Source organism: Cucumis sativus, chromosome 7 (assembly GCF_000004075.3).
Source record: "Cucumis sativus cultivar 9930 chromosome 7, Cucumber_9930_V3, whole genome shotgun sequence".
Taxonomy (NCBI): Eukaryota; Viridiplantae; Streptophyta; class Magnoliopsida; order Cucurbitales; family Cucurbitaceae; genus Cucumis; species Cucumis sativus.
The window spans coordinates 21,394,161-21,418,310 of record NC_026661.2 but is presented as its reverse complement, the minus strand read 5'-3'; the positions used below and the strand labels follow the sequence as shown (position 1 = coordinate 21,418,310).

The 24,150-nt window shown below is 30.2% G+C and overlaps 2 protein-coding genes across 3 annotated transcripts; one reads left to right on the top strand and one right to left on the bottom strand.

Moving 5' to 3' along the window:
* Window positions 1-890: 890 nt before the first annotated feature.
* Window positions 891-5,681, bottom strand: LOC101212388 (pectinesterase). Its single transcript, XM_004141686.3, has 3 exons — window positions 5,060-5,681; window positions 3,736-4,267; window positions 891-1,779 (listed from the first exon to the last, which is right to left on the bottom strand). The coding sequence occupies exons 1-3, from the start codon at window positions 5,621-5,623 to the stop codon at window positions 1,088-1,090; spliced, it is 1,788 nt and encodes a 595-aa protein (XP_004141734.1). The 5' UTR covers window positions 5,624-5,681; the 3' UTR covers window positions 891-1,087.
* A 10,729-nt stretch (window positions 5,682-16,410) lies between these two features.
* On the top strand, window positions 16,411-23,217 carry LOC101212635 (pumilio homolog 23). Of its 2 annotated transcripts, none has more exons than XM_011661296.2 (12): window positions 16,411-16,566; window positions 17,256-17,558; window positions 17,694-18,057; window positions 18,338-18,640; window positions 19,177-19,344; window positions 19,779-19,922; window positions 20,168-20,287; window positions 20,368-20,553; window positions 21,331-21,479; window positions 21,780-21,962; window positions 22,106-22,791; window positions 22,929-23,217. In XM_011661296.2, the coding sequence occupies exons 2-11, from the start codon at window positions 17,293-17,295 to the stop codon at window positions 22,491-22,493; spliced, it is 2,271 nt and encodes a 756-aa protein (XP_011659598.1). In that variant the 5' UTR covers window positions 16,411-16,566; window positions 17,256-17,292; the 3' UTR covers window positions 22,494-22,791; window positions 22,929-23,217. The 2 variants fall into 2 exon arrangements, with proteins under 2 accessions (XP_011659598.1, XP_004141735.1); XM_004141687.3 differs by having other exon boundaries at window positions 22,880-23,217.
* The last annotated feature ends 933 nt before the right edge of the window (window positions 23,218-24,150 follow it).

Below are 24,150 nucleotides of genomic sequence, written 5' to 3'. Positions count from 1 at the left end.
TTTTTCTTACACGATCCAACTATTTGCAATTAAGTTGGACAACCTAAAGATTGTCGAAGATGATGGATTTGCCAACATGTGCTTTAAAGATGGGATGGGATAAGAGATTGAAAAGGGTGAATAGAGAGATGGAGCCCTAGCCGGAGAACGTAGTTGGATAACGAAGAGAAACACCAAAGAAGAGAGAAAACGGAGAAGCCATTAAATTTTTTTTCGGAAGAGAGAAGAGAAAAGATGAAGAAGCCACAAAAGAGAGAATGGAATTTTAGAAACAAAAAGAAACAAAACGAATAAACATTCATTCCCGCAAATTCCTTAATTTTTTAGAAATGTTTCCAATTATTTTAAGAACAATAAACAAATAACGTTACCAAACATATTTGTTTCTTAAAAAATTAGAAATAGACACAATAAAACAGAAAACTAAAAACGTTACCAAACATACCCTAATTAAAAATCTAGAATTAAAAACATTCCAAAACATTTTAAACACTGAAGTGGAGTAATAAAAACAATACAACACACCATGCACTACCAGTACCTCACCACAAACATAAAAACTCAGGAATGATTGGATTTTAACAGCAATTGAATACACTGAACTATTATAACTCATTTAATGTTAAAAAAATTTTCAAAAATTGTTAATGAAACTATAGCATAAAATATAACGTCCGCTACTATATCAACTTTTTTTACATCTATTCTTTATTAGTGTTTTTTTTTTTTTTTTTTTTCATTCAAACTAAAAGAAACTGCATCTCAACTATCCTATCATTCTATCCCTAGACTTTACCAACTAAACTTTTTGTACTATTATTATAATTATTAGGCATATTTAGTGCTGGTTGTCATCTTTGGAATGGAAAACGTTAAACGTAACCATCGAGTAAGTAAGCAATACACCAAATTTAATTTCTTCACATGTGAACACAGGCTCTTCATTGGCAATTATTTTTCTTTTTACCAAACTTACAATATCACCCAATAATTGTAATTCGAAAATTACACATAAGGAAGAAAAAAAAAGAACTAAAAAAAATTACCACAAATGAAGAGCCGATTACAAAAATCAAATTTACCTCCCTCATAATCCTAAAGAGAAAGGAAAGCCCGTAGAGCTCAACCAACTCCCACCGCCAATAAATTTACCCGCGGTAAAACTTTCCGCCTCCGTGGCACTCCGAATTACCCTAAACCCCTTCCACGTCACCCTCCCTCCAGTCGAAGCCCCCGCTCCCGTATTTTGATACTCACCGTAAAACAACGTGTTAAGCGCAAAACTACCGCTCCACTCATGCCATCCCTTCGGGTCAATAACGTCGCTAATCGTACACTGCATAATCACCGTTCTAGAGTATTCCTTCCACGGCCTTCCCAGAAAAGTCGGGAAACTCTTCTGAACCGGGCGGAGATCCGACGTAGCTCCGATTCGTGATTTTTGGATAACAATACCGGTGTTTTGGTTCGGGTCGGACCGGCCTTGAGCCGTGACCATGTTTTTCTGACCGGAATTTGGTTTGCGTGCGTGAATGTCACAGTCTTGGAAAATGGCAGCGGCGTTGCCGAAGATGAAATCGACTGTGCCAGAGACGAGACAGTTGATGTAGAATTGACGGTTGGAATGGACGTAGAGAGTGTCTTGGTAAGCTAACATATCGCATTGGTAAAAGGCTGAGAGATCTGCTCCGACGCGGAGAGCCACCGCTTGGTGCTTTGATGGACCGGCGGTGTTTTGGAAAGTGATATCACGCGCTAGAAATCCTTCACCAACCGCAGCTGTGAAAGGCATAACTCATAAGTGAATTAATTAGATAAATTTAGTATATATTATTATTTTAGTATTTTGAAGGTATAAAATCTCATACAACCACTAAAAAGAATAATAGATTTACTCAGTCATAATAAAAAAAAAATTAATACTAATTTTATGTTGTTGAAAAAAGTTATTTTAGATAGATATTCAAATTGGTTGGACTTGTGAGCTGGTTCCACAAAAGTCTACCTATTTCCAACAACAATACTTTTGAAACGATAGTTATTTAAATGCAAAAGTGATTTTTACCCATGTGCGCTACACCGTGCATTAGGTGGGGGTGCCTTTCAACGAGAAACAAGGAGATTCTTCCACGATGGGGACAACTCCAAACAAAAAGAATGAATTTTAAATATTTCTAATGTATAAAATTTTAAATCTCATTTTCAAATATATAAAATTTGATGAATTCTAAATATTTATTCTTAATAAAATTTAATTACGATATGATTTCTTAATTCTAACTATCTAATTTTGTCACAATTAAAATTGAATTTACTATCATTTTTATGATAAAGTTAGAAAATTGAAAAATAAATTGATTTCAAACCTTATGAACTCACTCTTACTAAGAGACATTTTTTAAAATAATAAAATAAATTAAAATATTTATAAATTATAACGAAATTTTGAATTTTATCTAGGATAGCCAGTGAGTAAAAGAATTTACTATAAATTGTAATATAAATCGTAATATTTGGTAAAATCTCTTTTATTTTTTAATTTTACAATTATATTTTTAATGGGAGGAGATAGGTGCATTAAAAAAATCAATTTTTAAAAAAAGAATATTTTGGCATTTTCTATTTCTTGTGCCTAACTACCGACTAAATGCTGCTTTTATTCCTGTATAGGTGATTAATTAAATATAGGCATTCCAAATCTTGCTTTTTAGTGTAATCTTTCTTTTAATATCCCTCAATAAGTAAGGGAGTTTTGTCCCTTCATTTGGTCCCTTGATTATAGAGGATGAAAAATTAATTGATTAATTAAGCTCAATGAAGGATAATTGTCTTCTTCTTAATTTTTCCTATGCTTTGAAATGTAAAATTTATTTTTATGAAATTTATTTTACTTCTCAAGAGAGGCTTAAAAAAGCATAAGATTAAAGGAAAAGCTAAAAGTACTTTTTTCTCAATATCTTACATTCTAAATGTTGTATGGTTATATATTTCTGACTTTTCATTTTTACGGTAGCATTTTCAAAATGTTAATCTTCAATCTCTATGTAGTTTTAATTTCTTTTTCTCGAAAATTTTTAACTTTAGCTGAAGATAGGTATAATATACTTTTAACTTTATTTTGTACTTTGGAAAAGTGACTACAATATAAAGATATCAAAATAGTCACATTTTAAAATTTTTAGTAAACAATCAATGTATATAAAGATAAGAATAAATCTTTTGAAAGTACCTTTATCAAAATAAATAAAAGTGAAAAAGATATATATATATATATATAATTATTTTTATAATCATTTACTATCTTACAAAAAAGGGTTTATTCTATTGCCCTACTAAAGAAAATTATTGCTCATATATATACATATAATTCTTCGGAGGGTGTTTTCAACAAAAGAAAAACAAAAAAACAAAATGCCAAGACATACTAAATCATGTGTTGGGACGGTCAATTAAAGAGAAATTGTCAAAAATAGCAAATTTGATAAAATATTTATAAACTATAACAAAAATTTTAATTCTATCGATAACAAACATTTAATAGTTATCTATGTTATTTTATCATTGACATTAATAGTTAGTAATAAAAGTTTTTAATGAGTTTTGCTTATAATTTGTAAATATTTTAATTTATTTGGTTATTTATAAAAACATATCTAAATTAAATCTTTCCTACTTTGTTTAAATTAAAACTAAAATTTCAAAAAGATAAAATATTGATAACCAAAACGAACTTACCCATGGTTGCCGAGTTGAAAGTGGTGCTGCCGTCGACCACATTCCGGCTACCGGTAATTATGGTATTCCGTCTTCCATCTCCGATAAACATAATATTCGTCTTCTTCTTCGGCACTTCCACATTCTCTCTATAAACCCCAGCTTTAATTCTTATCACATATCTCTTACTACTTCTCACCGGCGCCGCCGCCACGGCTGCTGCCACCGTTCGAAAGTTTCCACTACCGTCCGCTGCCACCACCACATTCGGCGTCACGGATGACGATTGCAGCAGTCGTCGGTCCCCGGCAGACAGCCACTCCGGCCACTGGATTCCGTCGTCGTTATTGTTGTCGTCTTCCTCCGCCATGAGTTTTCTATTTTTCGTTATTCCCATTTTAGCCTCGTAGTTGGCTATATCTGTGTCTGTCATGTTCTTTATCATGGCTAATGCATTGCTGCACATGTGTTCCACTTCCATTTGCCCCTCTTTCAACTTGTCCCGAAGGTTTTTGTCCGCATCGTCGTGGGAGAATCCATCCAGACACGTTTCCTATAGATGAATAGAAAAATTAAATTTACCATAATCCATCTATGTGATTATGACTTTAGATTTAGCTTTTAATCATGGTTCGAATTTTGCTAGATTTAGCTTTTAATCATGGTTCCAATTTTGAATTTCGTGTCAATTTTTCAAAAGTTAATTGTTGTTTTGTAATGGTAAATGTATTAGGGAAGAAATTAAACGGATCAAATATTTTAATTTACATGTAATAATAGTTAAGTTATTATTGTGAAACAATTAAACATATATGATTTAATCTTTTAATCTATAGTATTTTCATTTAATAAATAGATGCCATCCTCTCAAAATTGAAACATATAATATGGCCAAACAAGGTGTTTTTAAAGCATTGAAATACTAAAATGAGAAAGTTGGCCAAATACAGAAGTAAATAATTGCTACGATGGGAAATAATAATTCATGTATACTTATGTTTAAGGAATTAGATTCAAATTTTCATATATAATTCTCATTTGTTAGATTAAAGTTCATTTTAAAAAATGATTAACTTTTAAAAATAGAATAACCGTCAAATTTGACAAATTTGACAAAATATTTACATAATATAGTAAAATTTTAAATTATATCAATAATAGATATTGGTAGACGTTCGTAGACTTCTATCAATAATATACATCTATCAATGATAGAATTCAAAATTTTGTTCTATGTTGTAAATATTTTAGTTTATTTTACTACTTTTAAAAATATCCTAAATTACAAACTAACATAGTTAGAAAGAAAAAGGTGATTATAGAAGATAAAAAATGAAAGGGTTACCTGATTAGTAATAGCGGAACTAAGTAAGGTCTTGAGATCATCAGCATGTTGGTTAAGAGACTTTTTATTTGGGTATTCGTTAAGATCCACAATAGCTTTATGAAGTTCGTCAAGCGTTTCATCAATCGTCTCAAGACAATCGTGAAGAGCAATTCTCTCCCTATGACTAATATTCTTCAACCCACACAGTTTCTTCACTCTAAAGTAATTTTCCTCCACAGCTTTCACCGTAATATTAATCGAAATTTCAATCACGTCCTTTTGATTCTTCACTTTCAACATTGCTCCTTCACTTCTCGAGATTGCAGAATAGCACATGTCCGGATACAGCGTGCTGCTGCACGTGCTCTTCACAATGGCGTGGGACTCGCCGGAGTATTTCGACGACGATTTTGTTGTTCCGGCAACGATGCCAATGACGGCACCGACGATGAGGAGAGTGGAACAAAGGGTTACGATTAGAAGCTTTTTCTTTGAACTTTTTTGGGTTTTTTGGAGGTCGCTCGAGTTTGAGACTCCGGCGCCGGCGGCGATGGGTTGTTCCATGGCGTCGGTCTCTTTCATTTTTGTGAATGAAGAGACGGAGATTTGAAAATGATGGTGAGTGTTGGTGGAAAAGAGTAAAGGGCTTAATATATAGACACCCAAATGCCCAATAGAGATATTTTAAATAATTTAGATTTTTTTTCTTTTGTTATAAAATTACAATATGAAGTTTAAATAAATAATGTATCATAGTCATTTCTCAATTATTATTATTTTTAGTTTAAGCTAATATTCTATGTCTTACTTAAATTATCAAATTTTGAATTTTCCAACAGCTCAACTCATATATTTATATTAAATTTATCTTTTATCTGGTAGCTTTAATTTTTAGAGTGTTGTTTTCTTTTCAATTAATATATATTTTCACTTGTTAGCTCTTCTTCATATCTCAAGCTTAATATGTTACGTCAATTCGTGATTTAAATATTATATTTTTCTATAATTCTTTTATATTTAATTTAAAACAAACATTTGCAAGTTTTGTTTTTTGTGTTTTCGTGTAGTAAAGATCCGGACGAAAGATCAAAGAGGAAAGTCGTGTCAATTATTGTAGAATTAAGTTTGCTCGCACATTTTTAACTCGCTTAGTTATTTAAACTAATTTTTGAGATTTTTTATTGCAATATATTACTTTTCCTACCTTGGCTTCAAGATCGATGATAATATTAATGTTATGTTAGTGGAACTATGCTTTTAAATTAGTGTGTTTCAAAAAACAGAAAAATGTATATAATTAATACTATTCAATGTGCAATGACAATGCAGACATGCGTCGCCCAAGCTAATATTTTAAATTTGGCTCATTGTTTCTTGTGACCATCGTGTGGTTACAAGTTTAAAAAACTCACTGCTAAAAACTATAAAGAATTTCAAATTTTGAATGGTGTCTGTTTATTTATTTTTTTATTTACATGCATATCCATGACTAGTGAGTAATTATAAATTTATTCCACTCCTTATTTTACTAAAAAGGACAAAAATATAATTTTTATTAAACAATTATATATAAATATATATATATATATATATATATATATATTGTATTTTAGTATATGTTTAAAGAATGAGTATTTATAAAAATAACAAAATAAATCAAAATACTTATAAGTTATAGCAAAATTTTGGATTTTATGAATAAAAGTCATTATTAATGTTGCTGGTAAAAACATATAAGTGGCTAACAATGTCTATTATCGATAGAATCTTTAAATTTTGCTCTATGCTGTAAATATATTTTTGTCAAATTTGCTATTTTTTACAATTCTCCTGCTAAAAAAATGTGTTAATGTTTTCCACATATTAATGAATTTGAAATCAACGTTAGGGATGTATCCATGTTTTTGTATATCATAAAAGAACGACGAACTATTAAAAAATAGACAACAACTAAATCTAACCTAGCATGGATATAAATTATATAAAACGATAAAAATTATTTTGTTTTGTTTAAAAAATATAGTGTGGTGTATTTTTTTTTTTTTTTGTATTATCGGTTTTATTTTCTTTCACACATCCATGGATGTCGACATTATTTGGATAACTAAAACTTTCTAACATTCTCGTCGACTTTGCCATTATTTTGTTTGATACCCACATTAACATCGAACTCGGAATATATTAGCTTTACAAAATTTAAATACATTATTATTAAAAACGAAAATATAAACTAAAAAATGGTAGAGTAGAGAACTAGCTTTACAAAACAAACAAACAAAAAAAAAGTATGATATTTAAAATTTCAACACTATCCTATCCATTGGTGCTAAAGATAAATCATTATTATTTTCTATAATGCCTTTTTTTTAGAATCGACTGTCCACTTGCAAGCGATGGCCATTGACAGCCTGGAAAAGTATGGTTTTTTTATTGTTAAAAAAAGTATATATTCTCTTATTTTAATTAATTAATTAATTATATTAACAAATTTTGCTTTATTTATTATTATGTTTCTTAAGCCATAAATTCCCCCAAAAGGAAAACTTAGGCATGACCCATTGCTACCTTTAAAAAATAAGAGAAAAAACATATAGTGGAGAGACGTTTTATTTTTCGAAAAAAAATATCTAACAAATAATGTTAAAGTTGTGAGCAACTTTAATCCCTTTGAAAACTTTATTGAAATTGTTTATTATTTATTGTCTTAAATAGTTATTTGTGTTTTTGTCGACGATATTTAGTATTTAGTAGTGTTAAGATTATAGCAAGATGTAACAATGATTAGGGAAAAAGCTATAGTATTATTTAGAGGTATTTAACTTGCTTTATCCATTAAATAAAGAAAAAAATCCATACATGAAACCTAATTTTCAACGTTGTTGTCAAATGAATAATAAATTAAAAAATAATGATTTGTAACAATTGTAATATAAAATTTGAATTGCTTTTGTCCAAAACATTATGTTGACACATTATTTTCATCCATCGATATTTGAAACAGGTGTGATAGTGTATAAAACAACGTGTCAGTTTTCGAGTCTCAACATGGTCTAAATCATTGCTAAACTAGATGTAAAGTTACAATTTTCATCGACATTCTAATAAACTTTAGTAGTTTTGAATTGTCTATGAATACAATTTTGATCACCTCTACTATAACTCTAAAGTATTCTATTAACTGTATTTTCAAAATAAATTCTAAATTTAGTATCTAAAAGTCAATATTTACCTAAATCAACTTAGGGACTCTCGCAAAAATAACAAAATATATATATATATATATATATATATATATATATATATATATATATATATAATAAGACTAATGTCACTACATTTTCTAAATTGCAAAAGTATAAAAGTCGATAATCACGATTATTAGCATATGATATACTAATTTTTCAATAGTTATTTTTTTTTTCAGTAAGCGATAATAATGATTTTTAATATTGTAATAAAAATGTTAATACACATTAAAATATTTACAAAGAAAACGAAATAAATAGAGAGCATATGCTAAGTTAAAAAAGATACAGAAATTAAAATAATATTTCAGCCCCAAAAGAAGAAGAAGAAAGTTAGAACGTGAGAGATAAAGATGGAAGTAGAAGAATGTGAGCCGTGGGGGAATCGGGTATGGACAACGGTCAAATTAGGGTTCTCAAACGGGACTTTGTTTGTTAATTGAATAATATTTACAAAGATAAAACAAACCAACAATTATTATTATTGTTGTTGTTGTTTTCTCAAGATTGAGTGAAGCTCGGCAGAAGCGTGAAACTACGAGACTGTCTTCGCCGGAAATCTATTTTTATTCCGTCGTTTACGATTCACTAAAACTGCAGAGTTTCCAACGGTCCATTTTCATTCAACAAAATTTAATTTAATTGCTTACAAATATATTATATATTTAATAATCTAAGATTAAATTGCAAAAGTACAAAAAAATCTCTCTAAACTCTTAAACTTTTATAACTAATATGGTGGAACTTCTAAACTTCTAAATGTGTTCAACTTAAAATAATGGTAGAAATTGGATCCACATTGTGACAATTAAATCATCGAACTTATATAATTGCTATTAAGAGTGAGAATAACAAATTGAAAAACCAAGTCGAGTAGTTAAATTGAAGTTGATTGGTTGGAGAACGAGAGGGGTGAGTCAGGGTGGGTTTGTGAAAATTCTAATTTATGATTTGATAAATTTCAAAAATTGTTTAGAAGATAAACAACTTACCAACTTGACATCTACTCATTGACGATCGAGGTCAGTTTGAACACTTATTAAAAGAACCACAATTGATTTAGTGATAGTTTGGTCAAAAAATGGATGATGTAATTTTTGCAACAAAGATTAATTAATATCCCATGAGATAAATACTAACATTATTTTATTATAACTATTACTATTACTAATATTATTGTTATTATTAATTTTGTCATCTTCCACACCTAACATGTTATGTTATGCCTCAATTTATTGTGTTTTCTATTTTTGATTATTTTAATTAATACACAATACAACTTCTTTAAACAATGTGTCATACTAACAAACAAATCACATGTAAAAGAATGTTGTGCCATTCGTTCATTTTTCTTTACCTAATTTGATTTCAATGGTGTAGAGAATTTTGAATTTTAATTAATGTGATTCAAACCAATTTTGAAAAGTAGAGTATACCCCCATAAGTTATATATAAGAAAAAAAAAAAAACTGAACATTTATAAATTTAGTGGAGGGTTAATCATAATAAGTTTTTTCATGATGTCGTGTGTGGTTGTTTTTCGCCTTATTTAATATTGATTTTCACTTGGTTAACATTTTTTCATATTTAAAGTCTACAAGTAAGAATGTGTTAGGTGCTATATTAAATTTGTCTTTATTTACTAGCATAATTTTTTTTAGTCAATCGATAAATTAAAACTTTTCAAAGTTAAAAAAACTTATTAGAGAAACTATAGTTTTAGATTTGAAATTGCAATAAAAAGTTTACTGTAAATGTTTGTAGATATCGATGGTTATTAATATTTATAAGATAGACAATGTTTCTTTTATCAGTGTATATCAATACTACTTATTGAAAGATATGAGTGACTATCAATATCTATTATTTATAAAATTTAAAAATTTTGTTTTGAAAATATATTTATTTCTAAAAAAGGTAAATAATTATCCTATTTAATTTATTGTTTAAAGGTTTATCAAGGAAGTAACACCAATCTCGCCTAATTGCGTGATTTGTCCTTTTCAACAACCAAACCTTTACATTTTTCAAAACAATAATGTGTAAAATAATGTAATCTTCACATTTCAACGGCAAATCTCAATTTTGAGTTTATATAATGTAATGGGTTGGACGATTGTGTAATCCATATTGAAATATATCTTTTAAGAAAATCATTTTCTTAGATCTACAATAAACGATAGAAGTGATTTTGGACTAAAAAAACATAATAGATATCAAACAAAAACGTCACAGATTCAAAAATAACAAAAAATAAATTAGAAGATGAATGATTTGAAAAAATACCAAATGACGTACACTTTTCAACATGTTATACACATCGTAAAAAATACTACTGCAATGTCTTGAGTTTGTTATGTGATGTTATGAATAATAACTTAATGCTCTCATGTTCTCGTAATTAGCATATGTATTTATATATAAACTCTCTAATATACTGACAACGTTAATATCATTCTCCCTCTACCTTTTAGACATACGTGTAGTTAACACACTGTTATAAGTGAACCACGTATATATCAATCTCTACGTTTTTTTATAACAAATACATTTTTTTTGTTACTCGAGTATTGGAATCTAGTTGACAAACACTATCAAATTTTCGTTTCTTTTCAAATTATTAGTTTATAATTGCTTTAACATGAATGTCAAATGGGTCGATTCCTGTCTACATTTTAACTTCTAACAAAAACTGTATATGATTATGGACTTGTTTAATCATATTAACTAAAATATTGATCAAAATGAACGTTGATGTTAATCATGATTATTGATTTTATGCCGATTTTAGAATATAAGTAAACAGTGCATGATCATCCCTCATTTAATTGCCGCTCTTTCGTTTAAATGAAAAACGCTACTAATTTCCAATAATTGCCGAATTATTATAAAATATTAATTTGGTGCATTTATAGGATTCTTCATGATACGTTTCATATTTTTATTTGCAAGTAAATGCTATTCATTGATGCCGTCCCAATCATTATTAAAGAGATAACTCAATAATGTTTTTCTCTCATAAAGAAGCATGAAATCTCACTAATGTATTTTTGAAAATAAAATTAAAAATCAATAACTTATTCTAAATCTAGGGTTGACAACTAGGTCGGAGTGGGACGGGGGCATTCCCTATCCCATTCCCCGTTTTGGAGAGTCATGGTCGAAGTTGAGAAATTATCATTCGAAAACTCAGGTACCACCCGTGGAAAAATTCCCACGTTTTAATTGTAACTTTTTGGAAATTTTTATTTAAAATTAACTAAAATATAGTATTTACGTCAAATTTGTAGATATTTTAGATGAGGAGTTAGTTTTACCATTATCATATTTAGAAAAATTACATCAAATGACACAAATATTTAGAAAAAAAATAGCTAATGACACCAATTTTTTAAACATAATAAAATTAGTGATATCATATAGTTATTAATCATAGACTATCACATCATCATCATTTTAAAATTTTCTACTTTTACAAATTTAGAAAATGTTGTGACATAAGCTCTATTATCATATTTTTTTTGCTATTTTTGCAAAAGTCCTTAATATTTATTTAAATAGATAATTAAAAAATATATCTCACAATTTCTTGTTATAAATTTAATAAAAACAAAAGCTACGATTGGAAAACTTCTTTTTAGAAAAAACACGTGTATATATAGAGTCCCCATCATTAGTTCGAGAACTCGATTAGTGTCCTTAGCTCGAGGGATTTTCCACTCTTAGAGGTGGAGACCTGCAGAGATTTTTGCCAACTTTACACGGCTATTTATAAAGCATCCTTAAGTAACTATTAGTTTTTTTAAAAATGAACATATAATTTCATACCATTAAATTTTCCACTTTTTCAGTACAATAAATGATTTCTTTTAGTAAAAATTAAAATAATGATTTTTAACATTCTTTTTAGATATTATTAGAAATAGATATTAAAAAACAGAGAAAATATAACATTTCAAAAAATATTTATGTAATAAATTTTGTATTTTAATAGTTATATAAAAAAACAACACAAAAAACATTACTTAGTTTAAATTTGAAAAACAAAAACTAAGAATCCAAGTGCTTATTAAAATTCGATTCAATTTTTTGTTTGTAAAAGGGAAAATCATATTTATATTTTTTTAATTCTAAATCAAGCACCTATAAAACATTCACTCCAACTCCAATTTTTTTACTTTTTTTTTTATTTACTTCCCATCAATATTTCTAAAAATGCATACCAAAAATTTAAAACTAAAAAAACAATTCTTAAAGACTCGTTTTTTGTTTTTGAATGTCAGCTAAAAATCAACATTTTCTATCTCAAAAAATTACAAATCACAATCAAATTCTTATACTTAATCTTAAATAACAAAAAAAAAAAAAAAAATTACGGAGAGACAAATTTATTCCGATCCAAACTTAAGACTTCGTTATATATTAGCCTTTTACCTTATATAGTATTGTGAAATCACAATCAAATGAATGATAAATGTGAAAAAACAAGTAAGTTGAAATTCAAATATATACCAAAGATGTATGCATTGGCCATGAAGCAGCCACCCACCTGCTAATAATTTGTGTTCTTATATCAATTCTTTAAAATATTTGCACATGTGTTCTTAATATATATATATATATATATTTGAGAAAGTCATTGATTCAAATCTAATAACTTCGTTTACCTTTTTATACTTTTGGAAAACAGAGGACAAATTTGACATAGAAAAAGCACACCACACTTTAATCTCATAAATTTTTTTAGTACTAATTAAAGTATAAGAACCTGCTTTAATCATAGCACAAAAAGAAAAAGGTTTGAATTAAGATTACAAAGTATATCTGCCAAAACTTTTACTGTCATAGGTTCCACATTAACTTTATTAAAAAGGTTCCACCATCACATTTCACTTGGACAATAATGTAAATAAACAATACAAAATTTTGTTTTAAATTATATGTTATGGGAATGTTTGATATAGAGATTATCAAACGTAAGTCTATAACAATCCTCTCTTGTTATTGCAGTAAATACGCTTTTCTACTTTCTCATTAGCTATAATTAACAATATTTCAAAAGTTTTATTTGCTACGTTCAAATTCTCGTGCAGATTACTTGAATCCTGATAATCGATTCATGATAAATTCTATATGTCAATGACATTATTCTTTACATAAATTTTGAGAGTTTGAATCCAACTTTTGTTGTATCTATAAATATAATTTATGATTGTTGCAAATATAACAACATTTTAAAAAAAATTATAAATATAGCAAAGTTTGTCAACATCTATCACATATAGATTATGTTGCAAATATTGTTCCATCACTGATAAATTATGAGAGTCTATCACAAATAAATTTTTTTATATTTTTTATTTTTTAAATATTACTATATACTTAAGCATTTTTTTCTTCTAATTATTATATCAACTATATATATAAAAATAAAAAGCTTATCCTTTATTGAGAAATTAAATATAATATTGAGAATTGATATTCCTAATATCGTATGGTGGTTGTGGGTGCAATCTGTAAAGAACGACCGCTAATTTCGCTCCTTTTAGCCTCAACACAGCACTATCTCGCTGGCTTGGTAGCCACCTAATGAATTATGATACCCATCCTTTTAAATCATTTTTTATAATTGAACTTTTTTTTTCCATTTTTCTTTAATGAAAAATGCTGTTTCTAACTTCTATACTTCGTTTTAAAAGCTGTTAAGCAACAAATTCGTGTCAATTCAATTCATACAAATTGGACCAACGAGGATAATAAGTCCAAACCTAAACGAGTATATGGACTCAGGACTAAATCTAAACGAGGATAATGGACATATAAACTTAAGCTCGTGTTTAAAAAGCAAATGATTCTAAGTCCAAGTCCAACTAAAACTAAAACTAGTGGAAGTTCTCCATAGTCGATAATTCTCAATTATTTTATAGATTTTTAGTAGAAGAAATAATTTAAGCATTTGAAGAATTGAAGATTCAAACTTCAAAAATTGATTTCTATAAACTAAAGTTTGAAGCTTTAATTTGTTGAAGTAAATATTAGAGATTATATCAACAACACTATACATAACTTAATATACAAAGTTCAATTTCACGAACTGCATTTTTCATAAATCTTGTGTGAACAAACGTTTTCCTTGAAAAGAAAAAGTAATTTCATTCGCTTGTCGTTTTTTTTTTCTTTTTTTTTAAAATATACATACATTTTCTTAAATAAGAATTGATTTTGAAAAACCAATTTAAGATTGATAAAAGTTCAAATGAGAACTACTTTTGACATTTTTCCATTCTTGCCATTTTAGTTGAGGTTATGCTTTGGCCAAACTTTTGTGATTTTACTAACTTTTTAGTTTGGAATGGAAATGAAAACATTCTTGTTTGTCTCTATCTTTTAACAAGTGGTTGGTCTTCGTTTTTTTTACAAACACATTTTAGTTTTTAAAGGGAAACCACGAGATGGCTAATAAGGCAAAAAAGAATAAAACTAAGCCATATAGTTTTAGTATCACACGTTTCTCTTAGCTTAAAACCAATTGTAATTTTGAATTCATTCCCCCTTATGCAATAAGATGTCATTACATTTCAATTTCAAATAGAGTTGTAAGGGTTTGTATTGGAAAAAGACGTTTTGGTTCCTTGAGTACTTAGTACAATCAATTTTAGAAAAACTGATAAAAATATTTAGAAAAAAATAAACAGTTCATAACACTTATTTTTTTCATATGCTAAAGCTAATGATATAAGACGACTATCAGATGGTAATCATATGACTATATGAGGGTAATCATACGGTAGTAATAAGGTTATTGACTTTTAAATTTGCTACTTTTGCAATTTAGAAAGTGTACTGACATAAGCCTTGTTGTCGTGATTTTTTGTATATTTTTGCAACGACCTCATTATTTTAAATATAAGTTTAAACAATAAGAGGGGAAAAAACAAACAAATAAATAAGACCATGCTAGAATTATTTTGAAATTGAAAGTGACTATTTTTTTAAATTTAAAAAAAGTTGGCGAAATGGATAATTACAATTCGTAGCCATTTTAGGAATAATCATTAAATATATAATAACATTTAAAAAAATTACAAATGTAGCCAAGTATATAAACGATAGACTTATGATATACCAAATAGTTGCTATATGGTATATTAGTGACAATTTTTTTTTATAAAAAACAGATTTTGATATATTTGCAATTTTTTAAAAGTATTGCTATATACTTAATTATTTTGAATATGATTGCTATATTTACGATAATCTCTAACCAAAATTTGTAGCATCCGATGAAGAACGACCCATTTTTGAAAATTAAGCAACAAACAAGGGCAAAAAGGGACCTGACTTAAAAAGTTTGAGCATTAACAAACGAGTTAAAAAAACAAATTGAAAATTGCGTTTGACAAACACTTTTAGGGACAATAATTAAATTTATAACAATATTTTTAAATAATTACAAACACGTGGATAAAAACTCCTACCAATGTTTAACCTAGTGACAGACTCCTCCTTCCCATTATGCACACAAGGTGCTATGGACAAGGAGCGATGCATCATCTAAGTCTTTTTTTTCCCTCTTCGTTTTGTAACTTTTTTTCGTTATTCTTTGCTCTACAATTTTTTCCACATCCCTTTGGAACAAAAGAGCGAGAGAATGATACCAATGAATAAGAGAATTCAAAGAAAATGATTGCATGTTTGGTGAGACAAGAAACAAGAAAAAAAAAAAAGGTGTGAGAGGGTGGAACAAGAAACAAGACTTCATAGAAGAATTAGCCTCTCACGCCTATTTTTAAGTTAAACGAGTACTTTACATGTTGGAGTGTTCATAAAAAATTAGGAGTTTTTTAAAAGATAGAAAAAATTGAAAAACTATTTACATTTTACGAACAAAACAGACAAAAATTATTATGATTGATTTTTCTCTCAAAGGTCAAAGCTCAATTTTTTTGGGGACAAATTTCCAAAAAATCTATGTTTAATTGATTTTTAACCTTGGGTCAAAATTAGTTGGGCCTGGAAACGGGCCTCCGTACAAAATTTCCAAAACAGAGGCCCAACAGAAGATGAGCCCATTACAAACCCTAACTAAGCCCGTTCGATACATATTATTATTTTATTTTTTAATAGAAGAAAAAATAACACGAATTTTAAACCCCGAGGCTTCAACATTGGGTTTTTAGTTCTACGGCAAAAGTTTCCCGGGACTCACTGCGCCAAACCGCTCGCCATCTTCTTCTTGCTTCCGCTCCGCGATTTGGGTTTCTGAAAACGCGTTACAGTGTAAGTTTCTCCTTTTTCCATTAATATACTAGCTTAGCTTGCTGGGAATTTTACTGTTTTTGTATATTCTTTAGATAATTTAGTCGAAATTTGTGTGCTGCTGTTATCCGAACGAAGGGTGATAATTGGTTTATGTAGTTTGCATTGTGTTGGTAGTCAGCTGATTTACTTGATTAGCCATTCTTTCGTTCACGCGGATGGCTAAATTTTGTTTAGTATCTTCGTCTCGTAATTTATGAAGTGTTCATTTGAAAGATTGCTAGTTAGAGAATTGGTTTTCTTTTTTTTGCTTGTAAATAGTAACTCTCTTGGTATTTGAAATACGAAGTTGTTCAATATTACTGCAATTGTTGTTAATTTTACTGTTTTTGAAATTTATGTTTGTTTACTCATAATTTATTTACTAAGTTTGTCACATATTTTTAAGAAATGTTTAAATTCTCAAATTCCAAAAGCGAAAACATGATTTTAGAAACAACTTTTAATTTTCAAGACCTGGCTTGAATATTGAAATTTTTTTAGGAAGTAGATAACTAAACCAAGAAACTCATGGATGGAGGTGGTATTATGAAATTAAAAAAAATTAGGATTCAATTGGCTATTCTGTGGGGGGTCTAAAATGTTGAGTTCTACATTTTATGCACTGTTTGTTGCTCCATCACTAATGATTTAAATTGGTGTATGGTCAGAATTCTTTTCTACGTGGTGGGTTGGGCCTAGGTGGTTATGGTTTCTGTTGGTTCGAGAGCTTTAACATCGAAGAGACATAAAACCTGTATTGTATCTGAAGACCACTTAATGGGTGAAGATAAATTAGCGCATAAAAGCGGGAGAAAGAAAAATGCCATGAACAGGAAGGCTGAACGTGGAGGTCATGGCTTTGATGAGAATAAAACTCACAGGAACGCTTCTGGGACTGATAGTGGAATGCGTTCAAATAAAAAGTTCACCGACAGCAAAAGTACATCTGCACCACAAAGTTCGTTCATTAGGTAATGCGGCCTCATTTACAAGTAAACTAGTTATTCTTGGACAATCTAGTAGCTCTACAGTGTAATTGTTCTTCGACTTTGTGCACTTTTTGGCTACTTATTCTCTGTACTAATGAGGAAAGTTATGTTATATAGGAAACAGGTTGATCCTGAAACAACAAAATACTTCATGGAGATTTCGAATTTATTTGGAAGTGATAATGTTGACTTTGAAGAACGATCGGTTATTTGTGGCAATGCTTTAGAGGAAGCTGTGGGGAAAGAGTTTGAACTTGCCACCGATTATATCATAAGTCACACTATGCAAAGCCTTCTTGAAGGCTGTAATGTTGAAGACCTTTGTAATTTCCTCCACAGTTGCGCCAATCAATTTCCATTTATTGCAATGGATAGATCCGGCTCACATGTTGCTGAAACAGCTATCAAGTCTTTAGCTATGCACCTACAAGATGAAGATGTTTATTCTCTGGTTGAAGATACTTTAACAGCCATATGTAAGGTGTGAAATTTTAGCCACTCGTTTTTTACCTCTAGCTTTTGGACGATGATGGTTCACTTTTTATTTCTTTGGTTTTCTGTGAGATTCAGAGAATCTGATAGTTTCTTTCTTTAGGCATGGAGTTTATTGGTTGTCATAATAATTAACTTGAATAATCTCTAATATGCACATTGCATAAGTGTGTGGGTAAATGTAGTATAATGTGTACATACATACATACTTGCAAGTTTGCACACACGCAATTCATGCTTTATGCCTTAGTGTATAAATTCTTTTTCAGGAAATTGTAGCAAACTCTCTAGATGTGATGTGTAACTGTCATGGTTCCCATGTTCTTCGAAGTCTTCTCCATCTTTGCAAAGGAGTGCCTCCAGACTCTTCAGAATTTCATAATAGAAAATCATCAACAACGCTGGCAGAGCGGCTGAATGTCAAGGCACCTCGTTTTAATGGAGATCATGGGTTCCATATTCAGCGAGGTTTCCCAGAATTACTTAAGTTGCTTATCTCTGGGATGCTGAAAGGTGCAAGAAAGGATGTCAGGATCTTGCAAGTTGATCAGTACGGGAGTTTGGTTATTCAGGTTTTGTTCTATTAGTATTTTTTGGTTTCATAAATTACTTTTGTTGTGATTTTTAGGAATTTCAAGTTGATTGAGGTATGGGGGAAGGTCCATGATTTTGTACATTAGGCCACTTGATGGCTGTCATCTACGACAAACATTTTAGGTGTATGAGTAATTCATACTCAGTTATAAGAGTATAAGAGGACTGGCCTTTATGTCAATATCGGGCCACCAGCTGTTAAGTCTGGCTGGAAAATGTGTAATAGACATGTGATCATATATAAATATATGTGAATGGACAAATTTAAATGCTTGTCTCTGTTTCAAAGAAAAAATAAATAAATAAACAAATTAAAATGAATTAATGAGGTAAATGTAAATGGTGGATTCTTTTAACTAAATGTTGCGATCATCATTGTTCATGAATCTGCTGCTTTTATAACCTTTGAAACTTCTGGTTTACCAATGGGTCGTTTTAACTGGCATATTACCTGGTTTGTTTTTCAGCTTGCCCATTAATTTTACTGAAGTGATATTTTTCCACTATCTTACAGACTATTCTGAAGTTGATGGTGGGACAAGATGATGAGCTGACGCATATAATCCCCACCCTTCTTGGCTGTAGTGAAAAAGATGTCATGGAAGGAAATTATGTACAAATATCTGTTGTTCCAGATGTTGTGGATTTGATGAAAGAAACTGCATTCAGCCATTTAATGGAGGTGAGATGGACGATCTTTTATGAGAGTAAACTTGCCCACTCTACACGTATTTAATTACTTATAGCTGATTAATTTGAGGCCGAATTATTATCTCCAATCTATATCGTGAAAGTTTGACTATTTCTATATGCAACTTTCTGTGTTATCATTTGTGTGTTTGGAGCGTTAAATACACTTGAAGCAATTGAAAAAAAAAAAAAGAAAGAAAGAAATAAAAGGAGGTTTAGAACATGCAGAAGAAATGCTTACTTATGATGCCAAGCTCCATCTTTTGCACTCTGAATGTTACTCTGTAAGATTAATTTGCATTTCTGGTGCACTTGTGAGATGGTTTTCTTTTCATCAATAGTATTTTGTTCGTAGTCCTAGCTCATGAAAAGAGATAACACGTTCTTAGAGTTGGATGTATTGATTCTGGTAGTGTGAATTTGCAGGTGATTTTGGAAGTGGCTCCAGAAAATTTGTTCAATGAACTTATCACAAAAGTATTCCAGAATTCATTGTTTGAGCTGTCATCGCATCCTTGTGGAAATTTTGCTGTCCAAGCACTAATTTCTCACCTAAAATACGAAGATCAAGTATGTATTTAGCATTGTTTTTACTTCTTGTTATAATTTGAAAATGGCATTGATAATAAATATCTTATTTGACCTATCTCTACTCCCAGACGCTTTCACACATTAGGGCACACATGCAAATATGGTGACATACAACTGTAAAAAATTTCTGCTGTTGCATATTGTATTACATAGACTAGTGTGAACATGTTGTTTCAATACTTCTTAAGGAGTTGGTTTTTTATGCTCTTTTTTTTTCCACATAGATGGAGTTGGTATGGTCTGAGATTGGAACAAAGATTAGAGATCTTCTTGAAATGGGAAGGTCAGGAGTTGTTGCTTCGCTTATTGCTACTAGTCAGAGGCTTCAAACACATGAACAAAAGGTCTATAATTTAGTTTTCAAATGTTGGTGTCTCTTTTTCTTTGCCCAATTTTCTAATTATGAATTTATGATATTTGACAGTGTTGTGAGGCTCTTGTTCGCGCTGTATGTTCAGCTAATGATTCTCCAAAATGTATTGTTCCTCGAATATTGTTTATCGACAGATATTTCTTCTGCGAAGATAAAGCCAAATGGGATTTTCCTAGTGGAGCAAAAGTGCATGTCATGGGTTCTCTAATCTTGCAGGCAGTTTTTCGATATCGAACGGTATGATTCTTTTCCTTCCTGATATTGCTATTTCTTTGTTTCTTTGATTTTGTTAGGGCATACCAAACATTCATTTATTTACAGCCCTACACTACAGAACTGAGCATTTATTTTATTTGAGTATATTTGTGGTTTGTGTTACTGATGGTACTATTTAGTGATTTTACATTCCTTTTTTCTTTAGGGTTCTGTTTTATGAATATTTTCTTTTCCTCTACTCTTTCCATGGCATTGTCTCGATCAAATCTCTTTAAACAAGTATCTCTTAGTTTTCTAAGGGAATTTTGGCCTTGTATAGGATCCTATTGCTCGTTCAAGTGACTGCGGGCTTAAAATTCTCAGTTATAGAATTTTGTTCATCTGTATCTAAATCTAGGGTCATGGCAGATCAATTATCAAGGACCATATAGCAACTTAGTTAGCAAGCAGTTATCTCAAATTTCGATGAGTTGTATAGTTCACAATTCACATGCAATTTCATTGTTTTCTCTGACAGTGTAGAAAATCTGTACCATTAACTTGTTTTCTTTACAGTTATATGATCTGCGTCAACGGTCTGTTTTTAGGATTGAACCACTTTCATCCTTTTAGGTCGATGTTGTGGAACCATCACTGTTAATTTATCATCATTATAGAAAACATATTATTATTTGCTGGGAAACAACATGAATTGCATCAGAGTTCATCTGTAGATGTCATGAACTTTCTGAACGTGCTTTTAATTTGATTTGTTAACTCCTTCTCGTGTGTTACACGCCTTTGCATTTCTTTTGGCAGGATCTGATTCAACCTTACATTACAAGTATCACATCAATGGAAGACAGCCATGTCCTTGAAGTAGCAAAAGATTCCAGTGGATCTCGAGTTGTTGAAGCTTTTTTAAATTCTGACGCCCCTGCTAAATTAAAACGCCGATTAATTATGAAGTATGTCTGCTGAACTACTTTGATGGCTTTTAATGTACCATAAGTGTGCCTTTCTCAAGATCCTTGATTCTTCTTCTCTCTCAATATTATCACGTTTCCTATAATTTTGTATAGCTACCTTTTGAATTGAGATTTTCTCGATTGTTTGATGTTTTATCTTTAAAGTCCAAAATACTTAGAATGCGTTTGATAATCTTGTTGGTTGTACATAGACAGAGAAGTTTGCACTCAGTTTGTTGGATTTCTTTGGTTAGTTTTTGCACCCAGTCAATGACAGCCTTTTCTATTCTGAACTGATAGGCTACGGGGTCATTTTGGAGAGCTTTCGATGCAGTCATCAAGTTCCTTTACGGTTGAAAAGTGCTATAATTTCAGTAACATGTCTTTACGGGAGGCCATTGTATCTGAGTTGGTAGCTTTACGAAGTGATCTCTCCAAAACGAAGCAAGGACCTCATCTCTTGAGGAAGTTGGATGTTGAAGGGTACATAATCAATCCCTTTTATTTTATGAATATGACCTAGATCTTTTTTATGCACGTTCTTTCATAAGTTATAATAAAAGTTTGTAACAATTTCTTTAGAACAATGTTTAATACTTCTTTTACTGAATTCTTTTTTGCGTCAGGTTTGCATCCCGACCTGACCAGTGGAGATCAAAACAAGCGTCAAGGGAATCAGCTTACAAAGAATTTCACGATACATTTGGGTCTGGCAAGTCCAAATCATCGAAAACCGATGGCTTCCTTGCCGACAATTCAAAGTATAAATCACATCCAAAGGACGTGAAGACCATGCGGCAAGAGATCGAGCATCACACAACTTCTGGCACACCTTTTCTAAAAATGTCTGGCTTTAAGAACAAGTCAGAAAAAGATAGGCACGGTGGTAAACAATATTCAAGAGCTTCCATGGATATTGATACCTCAGAAGGAAAAACAAAATCTTCCAAAAGGAAACGGAATAAGGATCAGTCCGAGAAAACTGCTTCGGGAAAAAGGAAACGAAAAATGTAGCTATGAACAAGAAATAGTCCTTGTTTACTTGTACCTTGCAGAAGTTAGCACAAATGCATTGCCTGGCAAAAAAAATCTTCAAAGCTAAGCTATAGAAAGTGTAGTAAGTTGTAGGTTTAAGAGTTTTCACCAGGATTATCTAATTATATCAACAGTTTTGTTTGGAGTTGGAGCATAGACTTTCATGGGAATGTAGAAGAAATGAAATGCTTTTCAATTGTCAGTGGGGTTAGAGAAGATGTTTTGATGGAGCCATATACTATACAAGATCTTCCAAGTAATCAGAAAAATATGAGAGGTCAGTAATCAAATTTTTTCTTTAAGAAAATATATATCTTCATGTCGGAAGATAATTGATTTTTATTTGCTAAATTTCATTGTCCAAGATTATGTTGTCGGAGAACTTGGATGTTTATGCTTTCTTATTCACAACAGAGGAGGACCTCATGCATAGTGTGGAAGAAGAATGGTCACAACAACTTAATGGTAGAATCAAGTAATGTATTGTCTTCCTCTATTTAATTTTACTTTCAATCTCTTAATTAGTTTGTTAATTATGCAACATTATCATCTTTATACTATGTCTCCCAACCCAACTCCTTAATAAAATCTTCATTTCTCTTGAGTGGTAATTTTCTAGAGATTTTCTGGTGATTATTTGACCTTCAAATGTATTCAAAAAGTTATTTAGTGGTTGTCAACTTCTAAAGGAAACTTATTGTAATGGTAAAAAAGAGATTATTTTAACAAATGGCTGAGAAGTTGAGGGTATGGTGTGGTGACCACCTTTCGAGGAATTAAATTTACTTGATACCCAGATGTAGTGTCAAGCGGATTGTATAGGAAAATTAATCGAGATGTGCATAAGTTGAACTGAAAAAAATACGTTCTTTTAGAAAAGAAAATTTATTATGAAGTCAAGGTTGGTTAATTCTTCATATGTTTGTTTCCACGTCTTTGCTTATTACCTTACCAATGAAATTGATGATAATGGTGAGTCAACTTTATCATCATTATCTTTTCAATTGTGTCTTCTTTAAGGTGGTAATTGGTGTGTCGTATTTAGTAAGTTATGTTTGTCTTTGGTCATCAAGAGTTTTAGTGAAGTAAATTTCATATTCTCTATATGTCATCATTCTTTTTATTCCTAGACGACTAGACCTACTTTTCTCTCTCTCCTATATCTTGTCCGTCTTTATACGTACATGTGTATGCATAAATATACAAAAGCTTTCTAGATTGATGAGAAAAAAAAGGTCAATATTGAATAGTACTAGTGAATGTTATTGATTCCAATTAGTCCAAGTTTGACAAGATTCTCCGATGTCCTTCTCTGTTATTTGAGCTTTAGATGAAAAGAATTCAATTCAATCCTGTCAGCTGACGACCTTTGATAAGATACCAAATTCAAATTTACTAAATTAGAGGAAAGAAAGAATTTGAATTTTCATTTTTGGTGATCAAAACAAACGGCGGGATGGAGCTTTTAAATATACTAACTGTGAAGGTCAAACGAACTAACCTTGTTCGTTAAGCCATTTGGTTTTTTAAAATTAAAAAATTTGAACCCTACTTTCTATTAATTTATTTCGTGTTGATTCAAATTTTTTAAAATTCAAAAATCGTATTCTCAAGGCTCCTTTCGGAAGCAAATGGA

Coding starts and splice junctions, on each gene's coding strand:
- LOC101212635 (XM_011661296.2), top strand. CDS start 17,293: ATGGTTTCTGTTGGTTCGAGAGCTTTAACATCGAAGAGACATAAAACC. Junction 18,058..18,337: donor CTTTAACAGCCATATGTAAG/GTGTGAAATTTT, acceptor ATTCTTTTTCAG/GAAATTGTAGCAAACTCTCT. Junction 18,641..19,176: donor ACGGGAGTTTGGTTATTCAG/GTTTTGTTCTAT, acceptor ACTATCTTACAG/ACTATTCTGAAGTTGATGGT.
- LOC101212388 (XM_004141686.3), bottom strand. CDS start 5,623: ATGAAAGAGACCGACGCCATGGAACAACCCATCGCCGCCGGCGCCGGA. Junction 4,268..5,059: donor GTTCCGCTATTACTAATCAG/GTAACCCTTTCA, acceptor ATTCATCTATAG/GAAACGTGTCTGGATGGATT. Junction 1,780..3,735: donor TTTCAACTCGGCAACCATGG/GTAAGTTCGTTT, acceptor TGCCTTTCACAG/CTGCGGTTGGTGAAGGATTT.